General features: G+C 50.0%; 1 protein-coding gene across 1 annotated transcript in view; it reads left to right on the top strand.

Moving 5' to 3' along the window:
* Positions 1–27,725, top strand: part of LOC144120414 (sodium- and chloride-dependent GABA transporter 1-like) — a 166,557-nt gene that overhangs the window by 111,448 nt on the left and 27,384 nt on the right. Inside the window, exons 9-10 of the mRNA XM_077652757.1 lie at positions 4,997–5,137; positions 23,830–23,929. Of these exons, the coding sequence (XP_077508883.1) occupies positions 4,997–5,137; positions 23,830–23,929 (241 nt within the window). The remainder of the gene's footprint in view (positions 1–4,996; positions 5,138–23,829; positions 23,930–27,725) is intronic.

The following is a 27,725-nucleotide window of genomic DNA, read 5'->3' as shown; positions in this document are numbered from 1 at the left end:
CCACGGATATTGCGAAATAGTTATGTTTTTGCTGCAGAAGCGCGATATTCGATCTAGGATGATTTTCTCGAGGCATTTCGAAAAGGCAGGATAGTTAGATGCATCATTTTATCACCTTTTTTATATAAGGCTATCACACGGGCGACTTGCATTTTTGTAGGAAAAACAGCTGTAGAAATGCAGATATTAAAATTATGTGCCAGAATGAGGCTGATTATACGTATCACATACTTCACGGGTCTTATTTGTATACCGTCAGCATCAACACTATAAGAATTATTTAAACTCAAAAAAGAGAACACACTTCATTTGCATCTTTTGGTTCAAAAAATATTGTGTTAGAATTTTCCAGCCCTTAAGTTTTGTATGATGTCTGGTTTGTAGTAAAATCTTTGTTAACAAAGTTGTGATTAAAATATTTACCATTTCTTCTTTTAATTGCTGTCCTTCATGAAGAATTTCTTCAACTATGTTTTTTTTCGCTCCGCCCCGTCAGTGCATTTAGTTTATTCCACATTAAGTCGGTGCGCTTTGCGCTGGAACCGAAAATATTCTGATAGTACAGGTCTCTTGCTTTCCTTAGTTGCTTAGTCGGGTCATTATGTAATTTTTTGAACGTAGCGAGATCAGATGGTGTACGAGTTCGCAGAAATGTTTTAAACAGACGTTCTTTCGTTTCAGTCTTCTTCAATAGGTTCGTCTTCATTCTTTCCATGAACAATAACCGAGTGGAATGAGCTGTCTCCAACAGTTTTTTCTTCGGAAAATTTTTGTGTGTGCTTTAACCACTTTGTTTCAATCTTGATGTACGCTTTATGTTTCTTTGGGATGTAGGTAACTGTGATTATTTTGCGCACGCGCAGTTCCGCATTCAACTTTTTACTGTTTATCGTTGTTCGCAAGCCTTTGTTACGAATGTGTAATGTTATCACAATTTTGTTTTGTTGATGTGTTTTTGTGCTCTTGATAAGTCGTTGTGCATACCATTTTTTAGTGCCTGCTTCTCTTGAACCAAGTTCACGTTACGCGTATGCTTCTGTAAGCACTGCTGTGTTGAAATTTGTATCTATATGCTCCCACCTGCTCATCTTCCGAGACTGCAGTATCTCCCAAACAAACGAACAAACAAATAAATAAATAAATAAATAAATTAGGCTACCCGGAGATATTTAATGTGCGCTGACATCGCACAGCCCATGGGAGCCTTAGCGTTTCGCCTCCATCGAAAGGCGGCCGCCGCGGTTGGGTTCGAAGCCAGGTACTCCGGATGAGTAGCCGAGCGCCCCTCCGTAGCTTTTCGCCGCGTGCGCCGTGCGCGTGAGTTTGGCCTCAAACCGAGGCGAAACCACGTAACAACTAGGACGTCGGAGCAACCGCTGCCGCCGAAACCGAGCGCTCGCCTCTACCTAGTCGCGTGACAGCCATGATGTCACTCAACCGCAGCTACGGCGGAGCCGTGCACTCGCTCTGTCTAGGTGTAGCCTCCGCTGCCGCTCAGCCGATGCCAACGGATTGCGACAAATAAGCGGCAGCAGTCGTCATGGATGATCCAGGCGAGACGCCTCGTGAACTGTCTGCGTCTCAGGGGTTGCGAAGACGACAGGCCGAATCCGATCATCCGGTGGACGTAGCTCGCCGAGAGGCTGCCGCACAGAGACGAAGAGAGTTACCAAAGCAAAGGCTTTTAAGTTAAGCCTGATAAACCTTGGCTAAACGTCAGTCATTACCACCAAGCAACAACCAAGTCTAGCCAAGCTTTACCAGGCTTAATTTTCGAGCTTTCGCTTTGGTTACATAGGTTTCGCCAGGTTAAACCTTTGCCTAATTGTTTTTGCCTGGAGATAGAGCCGAACTGAACCCACATTTTTTCCCATCTTCTGTCTCACATCTCGGCGGACACCCGAACCGCGCCGTAAGGGAAGCGATAAAGGAGGGAGTGAAAGAAGAAAGGAAGAAAGAGGTGCTGTTGTGGAGGGCTCCGGAATAATTTCGACCACTTGGGGATCTTTAACGTGAACTGACATCTAACAGCACATGGGCGCCTTTTGCGATTCGCCTCCACCGAAACGCGGCCTCCGCGGTCGGGTTCGAACCCGGGTACTTCAGCTCCGTAGACGAGCTCCTTAACCGCTGAGCCACCGCGGCGGGCAGGGGCTGGGTTCAGCCCCAGTTTTCCTGCAACACGGAATGAGGTGTGCCACCACGTACTTTTAGCTACCGGAAGCTGTTCACGCTAGGCAGGGCGAAAATGGCCCCCAGTGCATGACAACAAAATTGTGGCATGCCTGGCGTCTAGGAAAGTGCTTAGCATTTTACGCAAGACTGCAATCAAATGTTTACTATATTAGGTTCACATGTTTGCAGTCAGTTTAAATCAAATTGTTAGTAGTCCTGTAACTCATAAAGCCCCGAGTGAGAATAGTTTCTGTTTATTTGTGTCATGTACCGCAAATGTGTGAAACATATAGGTGCAACGATCCAACCCCGTTGTGCAATATTTACTCTCGGAGTTATTCGTTGTCTCAGACAGCAGATGCGCAAAATCTGACGTGACGCACGGCTTGCTGATCCGAATGTCGTTATTTCGACCCCGCCCGCGGCGGCCCCATTTCGACTGTGGTAAAACGTAAAAACGCGCCTGTGCTGTGCGAGCTTTCCAGAACCCCAGGTGATCTAACTTAATCTAGAGCATTCAACTACAGCATCCCTTATAATCCCCTGTCGCTTGAGACCCATATAAAGTTACTATGATTACAAATTAAAGGCTGCATAAATCGCTGCAGTTCTTTTTATTTAGAATTCGGACATTCGTTGTTGTGCGCGACAGAAATAAGCAAGAAAAGAGCTTCTGGCAGCTGTAGAGATGGTTAAGAGTAACGAATTAAATAGCGATTACACAAAGGAGTAATGAGGAAACGCGCTTACTGGCACAAGCGATAATTATTAAGTACAAAAAGATGCTTTGGCAATTAAATGCAAGTCTGATGAATTTTATTTTATGTCGACGCGCTGCGGTGGTTCTGCCAAACAAAAAAAGCTTAGGCTGTGGATTTGCTCAGCTAATCCAGGATATGCAAAGCGAAAGCTGTCGGCGTTCATTTTCTTCATTGACCTTGGCGCTGATAACGTTCTGGACTACGAACATTTTGAGGAAAGGAAGGGCGCATAACTGGCTCCCTGGGTCAGTGGACGCCTCAATCGCGCTTTGAGGCACGTGGCCGTCGGCAGAGAGAGTTGTGGGCTGACAGCGTTGTGGCAGACACGCGGCACTGCAACAGTAGGCCGCAGCGTTCATTGGGTGACCAACCCCTCGCGATCAAGCATTAGTTTAACTGCTACCTGCCATGGTGGGCGCGCTATAGATCCAGTGTGCGGAGCGCATTCAACGTTGCAGACGCCAAGCCGCGCCTGCTTGGGTAGATCACTTGGTCAGGCAGAGCCCCGGCACAGCGACGACGTGGTAGCAGCGCAAAAGGTGGAGCCGACTGTGCACCAGAGCATTCAAACTTCTCAAATCGCTGCTGCTGAGCCAGCTTCGCTTTCAGCGCTGCCCATGTCGCGCGCCCACCGCGTTTCGGTTCCACTTGGGATACTGTGGCCAGCCGGTGCACGCGCAGACAATAATAACCTTGTAGACCATTGGCCTGCCCTTAGCAGGCGATTATTTACAGCTTCAGTGCCATGCCACCATTTGTAGCGAGAGCTACACTTGGCTACCAGTCGAGCATTTCGCTGTGGTCCGGAGAGGCCAGTTGTGCGCATGCGCCGTTACCATGGCAACCGGAGAGGAGCAGCAAGTGCGGCGTGCGCTTGGCCGCCGCCGTAGCCGCGCGCCCCCTCCACCGTCGGAGCCGTGTGTGACGTCACGCGGATGAGCATTTGTGCGCGTGCGCCGATACCATGGTAACCAGATGAGACCCCACAGCTTCGCCGCGCGCTTCGTCGCCGCCTCGCCGCTCTATCACCAGAACCGCGCGTCGCATGCGCAGCATTGCGTAGAAAAGGCATAGATGTAATGGGCGGCTGTATCACAACGCTTGATATGGATGCGCAGGAGGAGAGTCCAGCCGCTGCTAAACGGCGGTATAGACAAGAGAAGATTAACTCTTCCGATCGTGAGAGGGTCGCCTGGCACTTGGCTACTCAACAAAGAGAGAATGAGCGTAAGAAGGCGAAGATAGCAGCGGAGAGGCCCGAACAGAGAGAGGAGCGGCTTGCCAAACGAAGATGCCAGACTACCGAGCGTAATAGGCGGCGCATAGGCGCCGAGATTTGAGCCCAATGTCTCTTATTGCTAAACATACAGTGACCACAACAAGCTCATCCAGGGGAACGTACCTCTCGTTACGTATGTCCTGGATTAGCTGAGCTAAGTCTCTGCCAATTTTCTTTTTGGTCGGCATGTCCTTTCCGGGCCGGTGTCGGGAGAGCTGAGAGAAGCCCTTCGATCTCCACACTTTCTGGAAATGCGAGCTCTTCCGACTTCGGGGATAGTGGTCACGGCGCCTCCTCATTCGCTATAAACGAGTGGGGCGGCCACGTTGTTCATTTAAGCTGAGACAAATTACCATTGCCCAAGGCATATTTTGCTGCCGAACCGCTCTTGTTTCGTAATAAGCTAGCATTCGTTATATCTGTGACTGTATATTCGTTATATCTGTGACAATATATCTGTTATATCTGTGACTTTATATCTGTGACTGTCACATGTATATGGTGCACACAAGGAATCCAGCCAGCAATACGTTCATTGAAAGGTATGGCTGTTTCGCTGGGAGTATTGTACCTCCTGCAGCGAGCACACAGCACCCCGCCTGCGTTTCTGGCAGCTGGCACTTTGATTTGTAAAATGTGCTGATAGTTGCGCTACTATGAAGATTCAGCGTGGTACACACGGCAGGGTAAAGGAGATACTGAAAGCGTTTTTCGTGAAGGGAGAGTTGCATACTCGTCGCCCATCAATCGCTCAGCGAATTTTGTACCTAACTGCTCTCAGGTGACCATCGCTAGCACGGTGGTGCAGGCCCTGGAGGAGTCCTACGGCCGCTTCATCAAGCAGAGGTTCCAGGGCCACGGACTCTTCCTCCTTTTCATCTGCGTCGCCTGCTTCATCATCAGCATCGTCTACATCACGCAGGCAAGGCGCGCTTTTCTTGCGCACGTGTTGTAGCTCGCGTGAAAAGGCTGTAGTACAGGCTGAACATTGCGTGTTGTAAGCATAGCATCATGCGAAAGCCACTGATGGCGAGAGGAGGGACTGCACACGACACGGCGCGAGCGTTTTTTCACGTCATTTGTGACTTCTGCACCCCCCCCCCCCCAACGCAAACTAGGTCACGCTTTCTTTATTATTTGCACAATTCTGATGTGAAAGCGGAAGGCGAAAATAAGAATGGGGGGAGGGGTTGCTTTGTGGATCACTGTGGCAAGTAAAAAACTACATCGTCACCATCAGAATGACTACTCCCATTGCAGGGCAAAGGCCTCTCCCATGTCTCTCCAATTAACCCTGCCCTTTGCCAGCTGCGCCAACAGTATGCCCGCAAACTTCTTAATCTCTTCTGCCCACCTAATTTTCTTCCACCCCTTGTTACGCTTGCCTTCTCTTGGAATCCATTCCGTTACCCTTAAGGACCAGCGGTTATCTTGCCTTCGCAGTGCATGCCCTACCCAAGCCCATTTCTTCCTGTTGATTTCGACTAGGATGTCACAAACCCGTGTTTGTTCCCTCACTCATTCTGCCCACTTCCGGTCTCTTAACGTTGCATCAGTCATTTTTCTTTTCCATAGCTCGCTGCGTTGTCCTTAACTTGAGCTGAACCCTTTTCGTTAGCCTCCACGTTTCTGGCCCGTAGGTGAGTACTAGTAAGATACAGCAGTTGGTACATATACTTCTCTCTTGAGGAATATTAGTGAACTGCCGTTCAGCGAGTTGGTTATGGAATCGTTCAGCAATAACTTAATGTGAACAATAAAAAAACTCAATTAGTATTTTGTCACAATTATTTAAATAGAATTCCTAATGATGTGTCTTTTCGTTTGCACAGACCAAATTGTGCTCTTTGCAAATGCCCATCAATCATACCTGTGTCAACGGTCGAATACTTAGGTGCGTTTGTCGATTCCGATACGTCTTGGAATACCCATGTGTTATTTGTCAGTTCTCAGCTTCGGAAAGTTGCATGTTTGCTGCACTCTATTAAGACCCTTTGCCCTATTTATGTACGCAAGCAAATAGTATACGCCTTAGCCTAAAGTATGTTACGCTATGGTATTTGCTGCTTTTATCTCTGCTCTGCCTTTTGGCGAAAGAAGGTCAACAGATACTGAAATCTACCCTTAAATCAGTATTGTATGGTAGGGCACGAAACGAAGATAGTAGCGTTTTTGAACTGTTACACATGCCTGACTTTTCTCACCTTTTTTCCGAAACAGTAGTTTTTAAGCACATCTGGACAAGCGATTTTTGTACACCATATGTTCCTGATAAAGGTCTGCGAACTCGCGATCGTTTTTCTCGTGCCTAGAGTGTGAGCCCGTTACGGCGACCGTCTTCAAAAACATTATGTTCCTTCTGTTCTTAACCGATTACCCAAAGAAATATTTTCTGCTCATTCCAAAAATATAGTGAAAGCTTGTCTTGTGAAATTACGTTCTTGGTTTTGAAGAAAATAGCGCCAGAGCATACAAACCACGAAAAGACAAGGACGAGACACAAAGCGCTAACTCACAACCTCACAACGCAGTGGAAGCGTACTGGGCCCATAACCCAGAGGTCCGTGGATCGTAACCACGCTCTGCTACCAGGTTGTGAGTTAGCGCTTTGTGTCTCGTCCTTGTCTTTTCGTGGTTTGTATGCTCTGGCGCTATTTTCTTCAAATCAAGTATGCACCAACTCGCCCAAACAGAAGTGTTAATTACGTTCTTAGTTCCAGTACTCTGTTTTGATGCTATGATTTTAAATGTTCTTTGTTTTCTCTCCGTTTGTGTGTATTTTACATCCGCTCTTTTCGAATACATTTTACTTCTCTCATCATTTTTTTTTGTTTGGCAACTTGTCTGCGCGGTGCATGAATTATATGCTGTCTGCTGCCGGGCACTGCCACTCAAGCCTTCTAAGGCTTTGGCAGGCCCGCATTTGTACTGGAATGAAAAAATAAAAGCTTTATTATTTATTTATTTATTTATGTATTTATTTATTTATTTATTATGTAATGAGAGAACCTGCCATATGCGCTCCACCCCATTCTTATTCTTCTAGTTATTTTCGTCTCATGATCCGGATCAGCGGTCACTACCTACCCTAAATAGACATATTCCTTTACCACTTCCAGCACCTCGCTATCAATTGTGAACTGCTGTTCCCTTACTTGTCTGTTGGACATTACTTTGCTTTTCTGCATGTTAATTTTTAGACCCACCGTTCTGCTCTGCATGCCTAACTCATTGATCATGCTTTGCAATTCATCTCCTGAGTGACTCAGCAAGCAATGTCATCAGCGAATCGCAGATTATTTAAGTATTCCTCATTAACTCTTATCCCCAACTGTTCCCATTTCAGGCCTCGGAATACGTCCTGTAAACAGGCGGTGAATAGCATTGGCGAGATCGTGTCTCCCTGCCTGACGCCCTTCCTTAGTGGAATTTTATTGCTGACTTCATGGAGGACTATGGTAGCTGTGCAGTTGCTATATATATCTTCCAGTATTTTGACATAAGGCGGCTCTTCTACCCCCTGATTACGCAATGCCTGTATGACTGCTGAGGTTTCCACTGAGTCGAATGCTTTCTCGTAATCAATGAAAGCTATATATAGGGGTTGGTTATATTCAGTGCATTTCTGTATCACCTGGTTGATAGTGTGAATATGTTCTATTATTGAATATTCTTTACGAAAGCCTGCCTGATCATTTGGTTGATTAAAGTCTAACGTTGCCCTGACTCTATTAGCGATTACCTTAGCAAATTGCTTGTAGGCAACGGTCAGTAAGCTGATGGGTTTGTAATTTTTCAAGTCCTTGGCGTCTCCTTTCTTGTGAGTTAAGTTATTGTTACCTTTTTCAAGCTTCTGGTACGGTCGAGGTCAAAAGGCATTGCGTATAGAGGGTGGCTAGTTTTTCTAGCACCATCTCCCCTCCGTCCTTCAAGAGACCTGACTCTCACGTGCTGCTTTGATGATGATGATGATGATGTCCTCAGGCTCAATGGCACGTACCCACGACGGCAGATTGGCCAGGGTGCATTGCTGATACAAACGCACACAAGGGCAAGGAGTGGAGTAGTTGGATAATTTTGTTACCAAGACTCGAATTTGAATTAAAAATGGAGACGAAAAAAAAAGAGAAATGAAAAAGCAGTGAGTTCACATTCTAGCAGAGGAATCTAACTTATGCAATTATATATCCGTGAATGAAATCGCACACTGGTTTCAGGGCATATCCCTTGGCACTTGCCCCGAAGTAGAGGAGAATCGGAATAGATAGAGGTAGCCCCAGTCGAGCGAGGGTGATTTCCAAGTAAGTTCTACGTACAGAAGCGAACCGCCGGCAGAAGAGGAAAAAGTGATCTTTGACTCAATTTCGCCACAAGGCTCACAGAGGTTGGTCAAAGATAACCCTGATTGACATTGAGATTTAGTCACAGTATTCTACAGCGCAGGAGGGTCATGGACACCGCACATTGCCTTGAACTGCACATCCGCACACTTCAAGGAAATTCCAGGTGTTGAAAATCCACTGCAGCAAGGAGAGGCTCATGGCTCAAGTAGTGGAAACGCTTGAGCCGTTGGAAGCGTGCTACAGTCAAGTAGGAAGTATTAGGGATGAACGGGACAATAGGTTCACCAAGGGCTAACTTTGCTAAAAAATCAACCCTCTCACTAGAAGCAATGCCACAGTGCCCAGGGACACAGTGAAAGCATACTTCTGTAATATGTGGTGAATAAAAAATCGAAGGAAACGGCTCATAGGAGTATACTTTTATTTTTCGAGCGCTGTCAGGACGGAAAGCCTTTTTGAAAGTATGATAACCTGAGAGATACTGCAGAGAACCTTATTAAGGTCAACTCAATTCTCAATAACTCGGCGACAAAAATAAGTGCATAATCAGGAGCCCGAAAGGAATAACTCCATTCAAGAGCCCTTGAGTAAATGCCAATGGCTGCGTTTTAAATTTGCTTGGGGGCGTCTGTAAAAACTGCAATATGGTTAGAAAAAATGTCCAGATACTCCTCAATAAGCCCATTTAATACATTGGCAGGCAGATTCTTAGCATTCCCTGGTAGGGTGTCGTCAAAGTAGACTACAGTATCAGCGCGGCGGTGGTTAACTAGTACTACAGAATTTATTGATACAGAAATTTTTGACAGCAGGGAATTAGCAAACACAACATGAGGAAGCTTAAACCTAGGCCAAAAAAGTAAATCACCAAACAATAGAGAGGAGTTCTTCGTAAATATGGGGTTAGCCAATCCAGGAACAGGCTCCAAAGACCTTAAAAACGTCCGCACAGTAAGAAGCTTAAATCGCAATTCAGATATCCGCGCCACCAAGTACAGCACAGCATTAGCCACTGATTTAGGCAGACCTAAGCAAAGGCGCGGAGCGCGTCGCTCCATAACAAACAGGGGTTCAAGCTTGTACCCTTGGCACTGTTACGGGCCGGGTAGCATGGCCAGTTGTTTGTTGCAAGGTAGCGTTGTTTGGCCGGAGAAGGGCTCAGAAAGGATGGAAGCTGACATTTGGGACAACGAAAACGCAAACAGGTTTACTGGCACTTAGGGAATCTTATTTACATATTTTACGAAAGAAAGAACAAACAGTCAAGAATTAAGAGTTCATAGCGTCGAGCGACTGGACGAGCCTTGTCACCAAGGCCCAGAGCTTCGTTCCGGCTCAGGATGCTTGTCAAACACACTTTCACCAGGCGGTAGCCCATTGAACACGAGGCGCAGATCTGGAGAGTCATCGCACATAGCATGCGGAGGGAATGGGCGCGGAGGATTTGGAGGTCCGCTGCTACTTCGTCCGAAGCGTACGTCCATTCAAACACTTGTCAGTCACGGTTAATTTCTGGAAGGCGCCGTTGTCTTCTTTCCCTGTCGTCTGACCACCGTCGGTCGCGTCTTCCGATGAAGGTCATCTCCCCCCCCCCCCTTCCCGAAGAGCATGGGAAAGATTCCGCAGGCGGGTTCCCAGCACATCTTTTTTTCGTGGGGTCAACAATCTGTCGAAATTGCCGCTACCACGTGGTCATCCCGGTCGATTAATCTTTGCATTAATCTTCTTCTGCATCCCGTTCATAACAGCACCTCCGCCGCCAGACAATACGTCTGGAAGATGAGCTGCTCCTACGCTGCTCGGCTGACTGGACGTCCGGGAAGGGGCTCTCGTTCCGCAGGCCTCTTCTCGTCCTGGTGTCTGAAGTCCAACTCAGAGAATTTCACTGCGAGGAGAGGCAAACGGAACCACAAACGCCAAACCACACACAACAAGAGCAAGTGCCGTCTGCAGCCCACTCGTCCCGCCAGACCGTCACCCAATCAAAACTGATTACACTTTATAGATCCCTCTAAAATTGCCTCTGAAATTAAACCGAATTTTCCCGAACGAACACGAAGCGTGAACCGGATGCTAGGTTCAGCTGTCGGACCTCTCCAAAAGGGTGTCATCATGCGTGACACTTCAAGACAAACGGAAAATTTATAATTGGTTTTCAATCGGTCGGCAAGGCGGAAACGATTTCCGACGTCACCCGGGCAGGATGGACTCCACAGAGAGGTCTGATTGAGATTTCCAATCTTGCCCCAACCTATTATCAGTTTGTAACCAGCACAATTGCGGTCTTCCTTTCAGTCCTTCATTACCGCAAAATAGGACTCCTGCCGTAAATGTGCAAAGCTCACGTTACGACACCTGCCGTAAATGTGCAGACTTGCACAGCAAAACTTAATACACACTTAACCAAACTTCAAACTTAATACAACATAAAACATAGTGCAAAACTTAAAAACTGCACGTAATTTTACTTACAGAACAACATAACGAAGGTGTCAAAATTACAGCTCATAAAGCACTGTTGTTTCAGAGCTCGTTCCATTTACACAGAAAAACGCACTTAGCTACTTAACAGAACAGAAGCAATTCAAAAGCCACATCACTGAGTGAAAATCAAAAGCTTACAAAATCCACTCAGGTATCAACTTTAATCCCCCTGAAAACAATGTTGTGACTGAAGGAATGCGCTAGTTTGCCTTTCAGCCGTGCCCTGTGCGGTCTCAGACCAACAGTGGCTTTAGCAGCCGCGACACGACAAAAACCGAAGGTCTTAAGTGCGCGCTGACCCCTGCGAGCTCCAGACGCCGCGCGAAAATGATTCGTTCCGTACCTCAGCCGCGCGTATCCAGCACCTGAGCCGCACTTGGAAAGTTGAATGCGAGGGGGTGGTGGTAGCGGAAACATTTATTGCCAAATACCGAGGGGGGAAAACCCCCTAACATGGCACGATTCAACCCTTAGAGGGCTGTCCTTAGAGGGCAAAGGACAGCCCTTGGGGGGCTATCCGCTTCAGGGCGCCGGTAATTATCCGGCGCTGGTCAGCAGCAGCGGAGCTGGCCAGGAGAGTCTCCCATTATGACTCCGCCGTGGTGGGGAATGGAGGGCGTTGGAAGGCAGGACATGTGAGGAGGACATGAAGGAAGTCTCCCGGTTTCCCGCAGAGCTTACAAGAAGAAATGAATTGATCGGGGTAGCGGGCATGAAGGAGAATAGGGTAGGGAGCAGTTCGGGTCTGGAGTCGCTGCCAGTGGGAGGCCTGGGTTAAGTTTAGGGAGAAAGCCGGCGGTGCGTAAACGCGCCGGGTATCTCGGTACATAGTAGTTAAGAATATCTTTGAACGTAAGCAGACGCTCCCGGGATGGCGGAGGAGGTCCAACTCCGGCCCGGAAAGAGACCTCGGGCGAGGGAGTGGACCTCCTCGTTACCCGGGAGGCCTGCGTGTGAGGGGGCCCAGGTAAGAGTTACGGGTTGGGTGGTGTGCCAGAAGCGTAGAAGCCGAGCCGCGGTGCGGGATATCAGGCCTTTGGCTAAATGGGATAGGGCGGAATTTGACTCGGAGAGAATTTTGGTGGCAGAGGTGGAGATGAGAGTGAGTGCAATGGCCGCTGCGTCTGCAATTTCCGATGAGTCTGTGGTGACGGATCCTGATGCGATTAGTCGGGCCTGAGAATTAGCGATGGCGAGAACCATGCGGGAGCCCGACGAGTCCTGAATGTGTGCGGAGCTTTGCTGCAGATTTAATTGTATCCGATTATAGTCTGTCTGCAGCGTACGTTGGTCACATATGCTCGCGAAGTCCGAGTGGTACAGGCAAGCTCGAATCTACAGGCAGTGCCTCGAGGCTCAGATTCTCTCCAGCGGTGAAGACCAAGCCACCTGGCACACTCTTCGAGAGTACCACCGACTGACAGCCCAAACAACCGAATTCATATGGATGAAGCATTTGTCAAAACTGCTGACTGAAGTTTCTAGGAAGCCGAAGGCTACCCGTAGTGTCGTCCACAAGGTGGAGGCTTTGGACCTACCGGAGTACGCGTCCAAAGTGCTATCTTTGGGGCCTAAGTTCGCCGTAGAGCCGAGGCCGTCAGCACCACAACTACTTTCGATGGTACGGCAAGTTTCGCAGCATGCAACGCAACTGGAACACCACCGATGTATATCCGAAGTAGTCGACGTCGTGCACCGCTCCAAGGCAGGTTGTTCCAAGATACCTCTCAAGCGCGTCGAGACCTACATACGGGAAAATGGACTGTCCGTACTTCCAGCAAAGAAGGTGGATTTGCTATTTCATCTTTAGAACTTTACTCTTCGAAGGCAAAGCCGTGTATTCCGTGTTTGACTCACGTGACGATCTAGCTATATCGAAAGTAAAGGCCGAAGCAAAAAAGCTATGTAATCGGTTCAATCTTACCAAGCTTGCCAAATTAATAGGTGAGCCAAAGAAGATTTTCTAGACGGGTTTTTCAGCGTTAAAATGCATAAGCCGGAACAACCATTCAGAGTTATCATTTCTGAAAATGGCACATGGCAGAAAACTGTATCCATGTATTTGCAAGAAAAGTTGAACCTTTTACGGAATGACGATCCTTTTGCTGTTAAGAATTCTGGTGAAATCATAGAGGTTTTACGGAACTGGCCTGATGGAAGTATTAACGCGCTTTCAGTGGATATTAAGGATCTCTATTATTCGTTGCCAAATGAGAAGGGGCTTTGCTCTGTTGAGGACTATATTGAAGATTTCGGATGTGTTGCCTTCCAAAACGCGGCGGGTATATCAGTGGCCGACTTCCTGGAGCTTTTAGCATTTTACTTGAAATCAACCTTTATAAACTGGAAAGGAAAACCATACCTTCAAAACGATGGAATATGTATCGGATCATGCTTGGCCCCGGTTTTAAGTAACTTGTTTCTATCCCAACTTGACAATACTGCTATTATTCGCCTTAATGGTAAGGACGTCGTGAAAATCTTTAGATTTGTTGATGATTTCCTAATCCTTGTTAACGGTGACTCTGGCTCACTGAAGTCAAAGGCCGTAGGCATTTTGTCCATCATGAAGGATTGTTTTGAACCACTTGTTTTAACCACTGAATTTCCAGTAAATGAATCTATCAGGCTTTTAGACCTCAGCTTCATCTTTCATCCTAGTCGTATTTGCTGGGCCTACCAGCCTCGTAGTAACAAGCATATATTACCCTATCATCCTGCACACTCCAAACTAGTAAAAAGAGCCATCGTCAACATGTGTTTTCAGAACTCCCTGAGAAAATCATGTACGCACAGGATGTATGAAAGCTCTAAGGAGCAGACCGAAAGGCTGACTGATGCTGGGTACCCCGACGATGTCCAGGTGTCTGTTGCCGAGAAGCTTCTAAGAAAACTGAATGAAGATAAATGCCAACCGGCCCCGATGGTCGGTGAAATGAAGCGCTTTATTGTATTGCCATATTTGCATCAGATTTCTCACAATCTGAAAAGAATTGGACAGCGCGCATACGCAACTGTCGTATTTTCGGCACCAAAGAAACTTGCCTCATTGCGCAAGATTGGAAAAACTAGCAACAACAGAACGCGTGGATGCACGACTCGTCATCAGAAGCCGTATGTGACATGCTTTGACGGTGTCGTATACAAAATACCGTTATCGTGCGGGGGCCATTACATCGGCCTGACGGGGAAGTGCCTCAGTCAGCGATTGATGGAACACGCACGCGACGTCAAGAACGGGAAAGAGAAATCACTTGTTGACCACATTCGTTCATGCGAATGTGGTCAACAAGACTGCCCGCTGATCTGTGAAGTAGCATGCAGCGGTCTCAATTTTGTCTATACAGTATTTCGAGTTGGTAAAGTCTGTTTAGTGTACAAGGTCCATAGTAGTTCCCCATTGTGTAGTCTGGACGTGTGGGTCCGAAGCTAGATTAGGCGAACTTTTCTTTCATACACTGAGTAAGAGAGTCCTGTTTCCTGTTGAAATTACCCAAAGTGACACAAAACTTTGAAACCGTGCCGTAGACTGGCATACACGTGGCAACCACATCAATCAAGACACAGGATTTGAACGAAGGGAATGCGAGGAGAAATTCAAAGTTCGGCCACATCGTTCAAAACTGGCAAAGCAGGCGGTATGGGTGGATACCGATACCCATGGCTTACACTGTAGAGTGGAATTTTCTCCTTGACCAGAAAGCCCTTGCACGTTCCACAAACGCCACAGTCTCATCCGACCATTCTGGGAATGTCAGACGCAAAGTGTCATACATTGGATTACTCACTGGCGTCAAGTCCTTTTGGTGCCACAGTCTGTCGCACACACACTACACATGTGTCCAAAAGGATCGTTCACAAAGTCTGCTTCAGATGTCCGGGTCACAGATGCACTTTCGGAAACTCGAATGATGTGATCAGTCACACGATCGATGGGCCTTGACATCCTCTTCGGTTGGTTCCCGTTGACTGACGCCTTCCATAGGCTCCATCTCGGCGGCTATGCGGCGTCTATTACGCTCGGCAGTGGCGTATCCGTTTGGCAAGGCGTTCCTCTCTCTGTTCGGGCGTCTCCGCTGTTCTCTTAGTCTTCTGACGCTCATTCTCTCTGTTGAGTAGCCAAGTGCCAGGTGACAACCTCAGGCTCGGAAGAGTTAATGTTCTCTTGTCTATACCGCCGTTTGGCAGCGGCTGGACTCTCCTGTTGCTATCAAGCGTTGCGATACAGCCGCCGATTACATCTCCGCTTTTTATACGCAATGCTGCGCATGCGACGACGCGCCGTTCGGGTGATAGAGCGACGTGCGGCGAGGCGTTGGTGACGAACGCGACCCAGCTGTGGGGTCTCTGGTTATGATAGTATCGGCGTATGCGCACAACTGCTCCTCGTGACGTCACATTCAGCTTCGCCGGTGGAGCGGGCGCGCGGCCGCGGCGACGAAGCGCGCAGCGCACCCACTGCTCCTCTCCGGTTGCCATGGTAACGGCGCATGCGCACAACTGTCCTCTCCCATGTACCGCGAAATGCTCGACTGATAGCCTAGTGTAGCTCCCGCTCCAAAAGAATGTGAGCATAGTCTGCTCGGGGGTGGCTGCAGAACGTGCATTCGAGTGAGAAGGCACCGGGGTGAATAAGGGCAAGGCAGGCAGGAGGGAGGAAAATTTGGGACTGTAAATAGCGTCACGTGCTCTGTTGGAGCTTAGAGAGGGAATTGTGAGAAGGAGGGAGGGATAAGCGGGAGTTGCGGCGATGAAGGGTCTTGTCATGGAATGTGAAGAGGGAGTCACGCGTGTCCATCCCGGAGTGTAGCGGACCAGCTCGGTCTGTTATCTCGCGAGCGATGGAATTCTCCGCCTCAATTCCAGGGTGCCCCGCGCGAGCCGGACCCCAGAGGAGTTGGATAGGACGGGAAGGGAGGGGGCTGGTGGAATGCTTGAGGTTGCTGAGCGCAGAGGAGCAGATTCAACCCTATGCAAAGTTGCGGATTTCATTTCAGTTTATTTGTTTCATTCCGATTTGCAGAAACCGGAGCAAAGGCAATAGGCAAGAAGCCTTACAAAGGCCTCTGCTCCGTATGCAGTTGAGCAGACAGGCATCGGAAACATATAAAACCACAATTGCGAACAATTGATTCCATTTTTAGGGGACAAAAGGGATAAAACAAGCAGCATTGAAAGGCCATAAATGCTAAGAAAGCACAAGATTTTCTACTCCAGAATGTCTTATTGCTAGCTAAAGTGGGGAACAACACGCAGGGCAATTTTCATTAGCTGCATGATTACTCTACAGAAGCGAGTTTTGCGCATATTTGAAAACTACCACGGGCATCCACGATATTTACCCACAGACCTATTGTTCAGGAAGTATTCCCTGATAAAGGCTAACCAATTATACTGTTATAGGCTCTTGCAGCATGTCCAGAACCAGAAACTTTACAGCACAGCAAACTCTGCTGCAGAGCATTGCTTCCGCGCACATAGCAGAAAAATCCCTACAGTCCGGACAAAGTACGGTAGGCAACACGTACACTTCCAAATACCGTCTCTACTTAATCGCACTGGAAAACTACTTGATTTCAGCAAGCCAATTCCCAAAAAGTTTTTTTTCATGACAAGGTGTCCTGAAACCACACCCAACGTTTTTGAACCTTAACCCGCTCTAAACTGACGCCATGAGTCGCTGAGTATGAAACGGGCCGGGTGGCAGCAATGGCAAGGGAAATTGCTGCTTCCTCGGCGGCTGTGGAGGTGAGAGCAGGGATAGTGGAGAAGGAGAGAGGGGAAAGTTTATGGGAGATGGTGGCGAGGTCGTAAGCAGAGTGGGAGAGGTATGATGCCGCATCAACATGCACAGCGTCGGACTTTGAGCCGCACTGGCGCCAGAGGGTGGGGGCACGGGTGATGCTCAGTGTGCATGTTCTTGGGAAGGGGGTTGGCTGTGAGCATGTAAGAACATAGAGGAGGGTAAGGGGTGGGTGACACACGCATGGGACGTAGGGGTCAAAGGGAGGGAAGAGAGAAGGGCTCTGCTAGGGGGGCTATGAAATAGGCGGTCGAGTTGCGCGGTGCGATGGGCATCCACAAGTTCTGAAAGAGTGTTGTGAACGCCCATCGCCAGCAGACGAGAAGTGGGGGTGGAGGTGGGGAGCTCGAGAGCCGAGTTGTGGTAGTGGTGAAAAACTTTTATTGAAGTGAAGGCCTAAAATAAAGAAAATTACGCAGCAGAATTGCGGGCGGTCTTCAGGCTGCCGGTTGTGTAGTCCAGGCGGTGCCTTGTCGCGACGTCCTCTGCCCAGGTCACCAGCCGAAGTTGGAGATCCGGCTCGGTGCTGGACAAAGCAGCCTCCCACTGTTGCGGACTGGTTAGGTGCCAAGAGGCGGGGGGCAAGTGTGCTGGCCAGGAGAATAGGATATGAGCCGGCACAAGAGCCGACTTGTAGGCTTGGCGGATGAGACAGTTCACCTTGTCTTCCTCGGCACGAGGGAGAAAGAGATAGGGGAGGGAGTAGACAAGGCGGCTGAGGACAAAGGCGTGCACAATACGACAGAGGTCGTGCTCGCGCATGCCGTGGTGCCGGTTAGCGACACGCTGGATAATCCGGATGGTCTGGTGGAGGGTGGTAGTACGGCGGGAAATGACGGCTGTGTGTTTGCCGGGGGACGAGGTAGGAACCGTGCCTCGAGCCAGGAGGAGTAGGAGCTGCGACTTGGACGGGGAGCACGCGAGCCCGATTGCGCGAGTATGACCGGCGACCGCGCCAGCCTGGAGGACGGCCTCCATCTCACCAGGATTGCCGGTGGTCACCCAGAGGGCGATATCATCGGTGTAGAAAGCGTGGGAGAGGTTAGGAATGGCAGCTAGAGCGCGTGCCATAGGGAAGAGGGCGGTACTGAAGACAAGGGGAGAAAGGACAGAACCCTGGGGGGTACCTCGAATTCCAAGAGTGGTAGCTGGAGAGGAGGCCGAACGAGATCTCAGCCGTGCAACGGGCTAGAAAAGCCGTGATGTAACCGTGAACACGGGGACCCACGTTAAGGGTGGAAAGAGCATCTAGGACAGCGGAATGGAGGACGTTGTCAAAGGCTGTCGCTAAGTCCAGTGCCAAAATCGCGCTTGGCATAAAGAGGATGGAGGGCCTCTTCGGAGAGCCGGAGTATGACGTCCCGGTTAGAAAGGGATGGGTGAAAGCCGAACATCGAATCGGGGAAAAGTGGTTGTCTTCGAGGAAGCCCTGCAAGCGGTCGAGAACGACGTGCTCAAAGAGCTTACCGAGACAAGAGGTGAGGGAAATAGGGCGGAGATTTTGGATGTCTATGGGTTTGCCAGGTTTGGAGAGGAAGGTGATGTTAGCGTGGGTCCACTCAGAAGGCAGAGTGCCTTCATACCAATGTTGGTAAAAGAGGTCAGTGATGGCCTCAAGCGATGGGGTGTCCAGGTTTCGGAGGGCCTTGTTAGAAATTTGGTCTGCCCCCAGTGCGGAAGTGGTGCGAAGCTTACGCAGCGCTGTCCGAACCTCTCCTAGTGTGATATCTGCGTCAAGCGCAGAATTAGGGGTGCCGGTGTAGGAAGGGAGAGAGGAAGGAAGGACTGGGGGCGCAGGGATAGCGATCTTGGAGTGCAAGCAGAAAATTGGAATCAGAGAGCGGAGAGGATTGTAGGAGACGCGTCACATATCCCTGCGTTGCGTGGTCTTGGCATGCGACGGGTGAATGAGGACACGTAGGAGCGTCCACGCATCCCTTAGCCCGAGGTTACCGGCCATGCGGTCGCAGGTCTGGCCCTACTGTTGCCTGGTAAGAGAGGAGCAGTGCTCCTCAATCTCCATAGAGAGTCGAGCAAGGCGGAGGCGCAGCGAGCCGTTGGGTTTCTGTGAAAGCCAGTGGTGGTGCAGGGAATGATGCGCCTCCCATAGATGCAGGAGGCGGCTGTCAGCCGTGGCGGAGTGAGGAGGGGTAGGGACGGTGGAAGTTGCGGAGGAACATCCTTGATGAAAGTGGGTGGTCCACTGAAAAAGCTCTGAGATGATGGAGTTGGGGGCATCTTGCCCCGAGTGGCGGAACCGATCCCAGTCCACCACCTGGCCGAGGCGCTGGCGGGAGGATAGGGTGGGGAGAGAGAAAGATTTGGACAGGATATAGTGGTCGCTGCCGAGAAAGACCCAGGTGTTCGTCCGCATCGCGTCCGAGGCATTTTTGCAGATGGAAAGGTCCGGATTAGTGTTGCGTTGGACGCTGGAGCCGATGCGGGTGGGGCCCGAGAATTCATCAAGGAAGGATAACTAACTGTTCGTTCTGGACGAAGGACCAGAGCGCCAGGCTCCTCTTGCAGTTTCTGGGGTAGCCCCAGCTGACGTGATATGCGTTGAAATCCCCGAAAATGCGTAGCGCGTTGCAGCACGCGCGGGACATGGCTTTGCGGAGGAGAAGGAGAGGAGCTGGAGGTGCGCGATGAGGGCTGTGGAGATAAAGGACAGACTGGCATACTGCCACCGCTGGGGGAGGAGTTTCAGGAACACGTGGGTGCTCTGTGGAACGTTCAGCGGATGCTCGATTGACGCGTAGTTGCGGTGAACTAGCATGACAACGTTAGGGGGGAAGGAGGGTGGAAAGTGATGTAGTCGCGCAGCTTAACTGGGGAGAGTTTCCTGGAAGGCGATGACAGCGGAGAGGTCGGAGGGAGGGATGTTCTGGAGGCGGAGCTGCAGGGTGCTCCGTTTGCCGCGGAACCCCCGACAGTTCCACTGCCAGAGATTGAGGTGCGGGTGAGATGTGAGGTGTCTGGCCATAATGGATGTCGAGGTCCTCGGACGGAGTTGGTGGAAATGCAGGGGGTGGGCGGGGGGGGGGGGCAGCTAGAGGTGCACGAGGGTGGCCTCAGTCACGCTTTGCCGGGCTTCTAGGGCCGCGACCCTGGTGTCTAGGGCGTTGAGGTGGGATTAGATGGCAGCCACGCGGGTGTCGATACTGGTGACACGCTCCTGAAGTTGTGCGAAGCGGGCCATGATGCGCAACTCAAACGCCACCATGAGCGAGGCTGTTTGACGAACGACGTCACGCTCGGGCATGACCGCGTCGGAGGAGGGGGTTCAGTGTTTGCGCGGGGGGCTGCGGGTGGGAGAGGAGGCACGCGATGACGCAGCCGAGCGTGCCGTGTTCATCGGCTCCGCAGCTGGCGCCGGCGGAGGAGGTGGCGGTAGAAGGAGGAGCAGAGGAGGACAGGCGCGCTAGCGGGGCCTGCAGCTGACGCTACAGCTCCCGAATTAGGAACTGCTGGGCAGCGATAGTGGCCTCGAGGGCCGTGATTTTGGGGTCCGGCGTGGGAGGCTGCGATTTCCAGCTTACCGTGGTGATGGTAGCGCTGGTAGTGGTGGCGGTGGACCCCTTGGACTGGGGCAGAGGCGGGAAGGAGACGGAGCGGTGGCGGCTGGCAGACTGGGCACCACGGGAGGCAGAGCGGCGACGAGGGTGGGAAGGCAGGGAGGTCTTGAGGATGGGCCCGGTGAAAGGCTCTGGTGGGTGACGTTGGGGCTTGGAGGTGACGACGGGCCGTTCCGGTCGAATCGGAGCCTGCACGGGCGCCAGCCCGTGACGTAGGCCCCCTTGCAAAGGATGCAGCGTTGGACGCAGGTCGGAGGCTCGACTGCCCTGTGGGCCTGGCCGCAGCGGTGGCAGAGGGTGGAATTGGGCTTCGTACAGACGTCCGCGCGGTGGCCTGGAGCCCAGCAACTCGTGCAGGCCTCGGCTTTTGGACGAAACGGGTGGCAGCGGTAGATCCCGCAGTTGGAGACTATGGTGCTGGGGAGGTGGTGGTGCCGACGAAGGTGATGAGGATGGATTTCGAGCGCCGCATCTGGGGCGCGTCGGCGATGGCGTAGGGGGTGTTGCCATTCATGAATTGGGGGTCTTGAACTATTTCGTCTCGAGTTTGGGAGTCCACGGTGTTATATATGATGCCGCGAAGGGCGTTCTTGGGTAGGAAAGCAGGGGGTAAGAAATGGGACCTAGGCAAAGTTCCGAGACCCGGAGGTATAGAGACGAGCGCGCGGCTCAGATGGGGTGCTCACAGTGAGGGGGTCATTTTACGGATTGATCCGTACACGGTCGGCGGTGCGGGCGGTGGCGTAGTCTATGCTGGCAAGGGTGCAGAGGCTTTGTAGCAGGGCACCGTTGGTGGTATTGTGGAGGTCAAGCCCCCTACCGGTCTGAAGACGATTTTGAGGTCCTCCGCTGGGAGGCGAGAGAGGGAAGCGTGACGACGTAGAGTGGCAGTACAAGAAGTGGTGTTTGGCGACGAAGGAGATGTCGTTGATTCGTTCGAGGCAGGCGGTGGCGAGACGGTGGGCTGGTATGCCGAGGCTGCAGGGTGTGCCTTCACAGCACGTACCCATTGTGAATCGGCCACAAGCTCGGCAGGGGTGATGGAGACGCCTTAGACTTGGTATGCCATGTTGGCTGCTTGGAGATCTGCGAACGCCTCCGCAGATGGGCGGCGATGGCCACAGCATGCGGCGAAGATAGCAACACTGCGCCTCGCGCTAGCCTTAGCGCGTCGCCCGCGAGTTGCAGCAGAAATGGTCCAAAATAGTCGAAAGCGGACGGGATCTTGCTCCGAAGCTGTCAAACGTATCCTCTCACCTTCACGGATGCGTTGGTTAAGTTTTGAGAAGAAAGAATGAGGAACTCTGGTGAAATGAAGTCAAGAAGCACGGAGCCCATGCAAGGCACGTGCGTTCAGCTCCGTGTCCGAGTAGCGTTCCCCTGCAGTAAGGGAAGGATTAAGGCGAAAGCCTTTAATGGCTCATACTCGCGGTGATCATCCGTCCGTTTCATCGCCACCTAGGTCACGTGACCTTGTGTTGGCAACAACTGGCGATGCACTGCGCATGCGCAGCGTTACGTCACCGCTTCCTCTCCCACGCTCGCGCCAGCTGCTCTTTTCTGTCGTGGTATGAATTCAAGCGCGGCGAATTCAAATCAGTGCAATGAGTCGCAAACGGTTTTTGCCTTCCCGCAGTTAAGATATATCAAGTTCCTTAAGGGTAACGGAGTGGATTCCAAGAGAAGGCAAGCGTAGCAGGGGGCGGCAGAAGGTTAGGTGTGCGGATGAGATTAAGAAGTTCGCAGGCATAGGGTGGGCGCAGCTGGCAAAGGACCGGGCTAACTGGAGAGACATGGGAAAGGCCTTTGCCCTGCAGTGGGTGTAGTCAGGCTGATGATGATGAAGTGCCTCCAACGAATTTTTCCGACGCGCGGTGCGGACAACTATTACTACGGCGCCAACGGTTTCGACCGATTGAGCTATATACGCGGTCACGTAAAATAAATAAAAATAAATAGATCTCGTACCGTCGTCGTGGAAAAAACCCGTGTTCTAGAAAAGTTCCGTGCTTTTGCATTCCACCTGGTAAGCAGACTTCAGTGCCCTGGCAATTTTTCGCCAAGAAGTAATGTGGCCTTGGATTGCGTGCTCGACTCGCTGTATAAAGGTCCTTGGTTTAATTCCTTGGGAAGAAGTTCTATTTTTAGAGCGAAAGCTCTGCTGCTCCCGTTCTTCAAGGTCATGTGGCCTTGGAAGGCAGCGGAGCGTGAAATGAAAATAATAACGAAATGAAATAAGAAAAATAACATAAATAAAGATGAAGAAATAAAAGAATTAAGAAATTTAAAAAGAAACAACAATAAAACAAAACGAAAATATAAGCATAAAATAAAAATACAAATAAATGAAAAGCAACTCACGCTGTGCTTTGAGGATCCGCAGAATTGCATCAGTTTTCGTTTTCTTTGCTGTAGATCTACTGCTGTCGTCATGCAAGCATGGTGACGTTACTGAAGGATTTCGTGCCATGGGCTGCGACGGTCGCCGGATATTGTGCTGCTAATGGGACATAACAGTATAATGCTTTCGCATTAAAAATGTAATTTCCAGCATAGTTTCTTGAAGCGTTGCACAAAAAATTCGGCAGACACACTGTTTACGTGGGAGAATGCGAAAGCATTAAAGTGCGGAGTCATGCTACGTTGCAGAGCTGCTGAGGCATGCGCCCTGACTATGCATACTTTGAACAAACTCTGTACACCTTAACTTTCCTTACTTTTAAAGTGTTGAGTCATGCTACGTTGCAGAATGATTGAGTCATGAGTCGTGACTATGACTATATAGACTTTATACAAGCGCTGTACACATAGCGCTGAGACATACGTTGCATAATTACAGTTAGTCATGACTATGACTACCTGTCATAGTACCTTGTGTTTCATCATTGATGACAACACATGTTTGCTTACATGCGTTGTGACACCGGTGTACTACACCTTCCGATTTTCGTGCCATAGAGGGCGACGGACGCTGGCTGTTGTGCTATTGGGACAGCATTAAATGCTTTCGCATGAAAAGTTTTGTTCATAGCGACCACGGCAAAAGAGAGCCAATTCGTGCGTTACTTTACCCTGCTGCGAGGACCCTGATGCACGCTGAAGATATGAAACGACTTTCCCTCGCATCCTGCAGTCAGAGCGCATCCAGATTTTGGGTGAGGCAAGTGCAGACCGGGACTTGATGCTTAAATAAGGCCGTTCCCAAGCAGCACAGGTAATTGGCCCAACACTGGAAGCGTATTGGCAAAAGGCCGGCCCTAGAAAAGACCAGGATGGAACCATCCTGTTGCAATATTGGGCCGATTTCCTGTGCTGCTTGGGTTTGTCTGCCACTGTCGCAGGCCAAAAAGCGGACCACACATTCTTCGGGGGTGTTCTCCAGCTTACGATCTTACTTTGCGTCCCGCAGGGCGGCATCTACTACTTCCAGATGACCGACTACTACGTGGCGGTGCTCTCCCTGATACTCATCACCTTCCTCGAGCTGTGCGCGCTCGGGTGGTTCTATGGTAAGCGCATCTCTCGACAATCACGGCTAAACGCATACCACAAGGATTCCTGCATCATTTGCGTGTACGAAAAAATACATGTCAGCACGTGTATAGGACCATCTGTGGTTGTTGACTGGTTGCAGTCCATGAAATTTGAGATTTTGGTGCCACCAGCTTTCCAGCGATACTGCCGGTTCAATGAAATGCGTTAAAACGTGAGGGAAGGTTCTTCACAATGCTGAGCACCGAGATGCGACGGTTTCTGCCTTGTTGTTCTGACAGGTGCTCACTCTTTATATTCCATTTCCCCTGCCTCGTGTTACTGAAATGGTTTTATTTGAGTCAAACATTGTTCTTAATTTTCTTTTTTTTCTGACATTCCTGAAACGTTACGAATAGACGTTAGAAAAGTGCTGAATCCTTCAAGATATAAACAGCATATGTACAACTTTGGCTAGAAGTGTGAAGTAACCTTGCAGTACTGCCATTTGTGAGAGCACGGAGTTTCAGTCACCACTTTCCAAGAATTGAACGAGGACCACAGTAGAGCACTCACCTTCGAATGTATGCCGTACGCTCATTATATACCCGGGCATGCAATCGATGGCGTGCGCAATCTAAGACTGGATTGAGTGTTGGAGCTATTTTGAACATCGTCATTGCTCTATACGAAAAGTGGGAAAAGCTACGAGTCACAGCGTTTGCAATATTCGTGCTTGTGATGGGGTTTTACAGTAATCATTTGAACATTATAGCATCATTTAGAAGACAGCATTTGCATGATTTTTAATTTTAACGTGAAAATGCTGTACATGATGCAACATAAAAAGCTGTTTATTAATTATCAGCGGTAGCGTAATTTTCCAAAGCAACATGATACGTTACTGAAACTTGCATAACAATTTCATAAGATTACTATTTAATGATTGCTGCTATCTGGTTAAGGCGGAGACTGACAGTTGGTACATCATACTTAAGAAGGAAGAAATTGGAGGGGACACTTCAGCTACGCCTTAAGGGTATGACCCGATAGCGTAATGGGTTAATTCCCATTTATGCAGAAGGTCATTCTCTACTTTATACTCATGGACCCCTTGGAGTCCCTATACCCCTCCTGGCGCAGTGTTGCAGCGGTTAAGCGATGCGTCACTGCCATGCGATGGCAGGTGCTCCCAGCGGTGGGCTAATTGTGCGACCCAGGTTGCTCTTCCTGTGCGACCAATCATTAATTTAACTGCCACCTGCCACGATGGAAAGTTTGCTGACTATTCGATGGGTAAGTTGTGATGACACTTGACATAGGTGGCCCACCTGACTCCTAGGTTGTTCTCTGGGCACTACGTGCCAAGGCATGCTCGTGATTTTTCGCTCATAACGGCGACGCGTGGATTTTCAGGGTAACGGGGCCTTTAACGCTATATCGCGTTAAAACAGCACAGAAGCACCGATATCGAGATCAAGGCGAAACATGGGCACTCCTTCAATCGACATCGTAATTCACTTGTGCATCATCAGCGTTAGTCTCTTACTTGCTTCCTTTATGCGCAACATTCACGTACACATGAGATGCATGAGTGCAAATAGCGTCAGGCTTGGTGATGCAGTCTATCAATTTCTATTCACCACGTGTTTATCAGAGGTCCTTGTAGGATTGGAGTGGGAATACTTAGGAATGAAAGTTAACTGGGAACGCCTAAGAATTTCCTACTCACTAATGCCATTTCCCTGAACAGGCTTTGTTGGTGAGCTTGTTGGTTTGTTTCAGACAATATGTAATCCACAACACTTGCAGATGAAGGCACGCACGCACATGTTCGCGTTTTGTGCCTTCGTCTGCAAGTGTTGTGGATTCCATGGTGGCGTTTCTCTGCCAAGTAACTGAGCAGGGAAATTCCACCACATGGCTGAGAGAACAGTAGAATTACTAACAAAACTTTGGCAATGTTCAACAGATTCAGAAGAGAACTGTTTACGATAGGCAGGCAGCGAAGCATTGCAAGCAGTGAGGCAACACATATATCTTGTGAGGTTTTCTTGGGGAGATAAATAGTTTCTCCCCGCTTAATCGCGGCTGACGCAGTTCAAAACCGCCAGACCCCACCCCGTGATCGCGTACGCTACCGAGCGCTCGCCGACCACGGAGGGCCTTGCTCTGATGGAACAAAGGAACGACACATTGGCTGGCACAAACAGGCATTTATTGCTACAGCAACAATAACGCCAGCTGGCAACAAGATATGCTAATGAATCGAGGTCGTCCGACTCACCAGCAAGGTTACGAGCGAATATTCGCCCACGCTAGGGCAAGGGATATAATCAAAGGCCGGACGGGACGAGATAAGGGAGCCAGTCTTCCCGCCGCTTCCTCGCCCCGCTGGCGAAGAGCGGAGCCGCGAGTGACACGTCCGCTCGCGCCGACGATCCCAGCCGAACAGCCTCCTCTCTCCCGCGCGTGGGCTGCAAGCAGTCTCTCGCGCTGCGACGCTGGCGCCCTCTCTTGTTAGTTGATGTAACTGACAAAGGAATGGGTTCCTCCTCGAGGCGAGGCTGCTGCTGCACGGTGCCTCGCGAGAAAGCAAACAAAGGGGACTGCAGGGCAGGTTCCCACAATCTAGGGAATTTAGCCCGTCAGAAAGTTCGTCACAACAGAATTTTTTTTGCTATTTCTGGCCATTGAATTCGAGTAAGAGGAATTTTTGTAGTAACGACAGAATTGTATGTACTATTGTGCTGTTCCTTGTCGCAGAGACAGAACTACGGAAACGTACTACAGTTACTGCGAAGTTTCTGTGCAAGCTGTATAGCTTTCCGTATAAGGCAGCGCTTGGGTGGATTCCAGGGAGTAATTTGCCCCCTTAGTACAAACTTACAGCACCTTGGGGGATTCCCGGCCGTAAAACATTTGACCGACACTGTTCCCATTTCGAGTTATTGATCATTTCGATCTCGCCCTTCCATATGCTAGTCGTGCCGGTTTGCTCAGCTGATAAAGCGACTGCTCCGATGTAGCGCTGGTCCCGGGTTCAAATCCCGCGCCAGGAAGAATTTTTCTTCAACTGCGAAGTTTCTGTGGAAGCTGTATAGCTTTCCTTTGTAGCCGTATGGCAGTACTTGGGTGGATGCCATTGACCATATTTGCTCCCTTATTTAATTTACTCCACCTTTGAGGATTCCCCTAAAATATTTTACCGCCCCCTCCCCGGTGGGGGGGGGGGGAGGCGTCCGCAACATGCAGATTTTGGTGTATTGGTGACACCACGGGTTCCCGAGCATCCGCGGGCACATCCTCGCAGGCGGATGATGGTGAGCAGTGCGTCACCACGGACACGAGCACCCGCGCTTATAACCATGCGTGGCATCGCCGTGTCCGGGAAAAAGGCGCTCCTGGTGTTTGAGCCGATGCCGAGTGTTTGGACCATTAATGCCCCTCGGCGGAGGCAACACACCACCTTGGCACAGCTTCCAGTAGACGGCACCTCCGGCCTTTCCCGACCGGAGGAAATCGGCAGTCGCCCTTTTCCTGTCCTCCCCTCCATCTTCCACCTTCCTATCTCTTTCTTACAACTCTCCTGTTTCCTCCTCGCTTCTTTGTTTTTCCTTTTTTCCTGGCGGCTAGGGTTAACCTTGTGTGCCGAACTAGCGTGGGTTTCGTCATATTTGGTTATAGCGGTCGTGTACAGCTGGCGTGGGCAGGCCTTGTTTTCAAGTTCCTGTCCCGTCCCCTTGTTGGGCTCCATGGCAGGTGGCTGGCACCATAGCCGAAAAATATACATATCCTATGGCTCCCCCTCTTTCGTCAAATGATCGCTCTCTC

Source organism: Amblyomma americanum, chromosome 2 (genome assembly GCF_052857255.1).
Source record: "Amblyomma americanum isolate KBUSLIRL-KWMA chromosome 2, ASM5285725v1, whole genome shotgun sequence".
Lineage (NCBI taxonomy): Eukaryota > Metazoa > Arthropoda > Arachnida > Ixodida > Ixodidae > Amblyomma > Amblyomma americanum.
The sequence above is the reverse complement of the archived record's forward strand: the minus strand, read 5'-3'. Positions and strand labels throughout refer to the sequence as shown.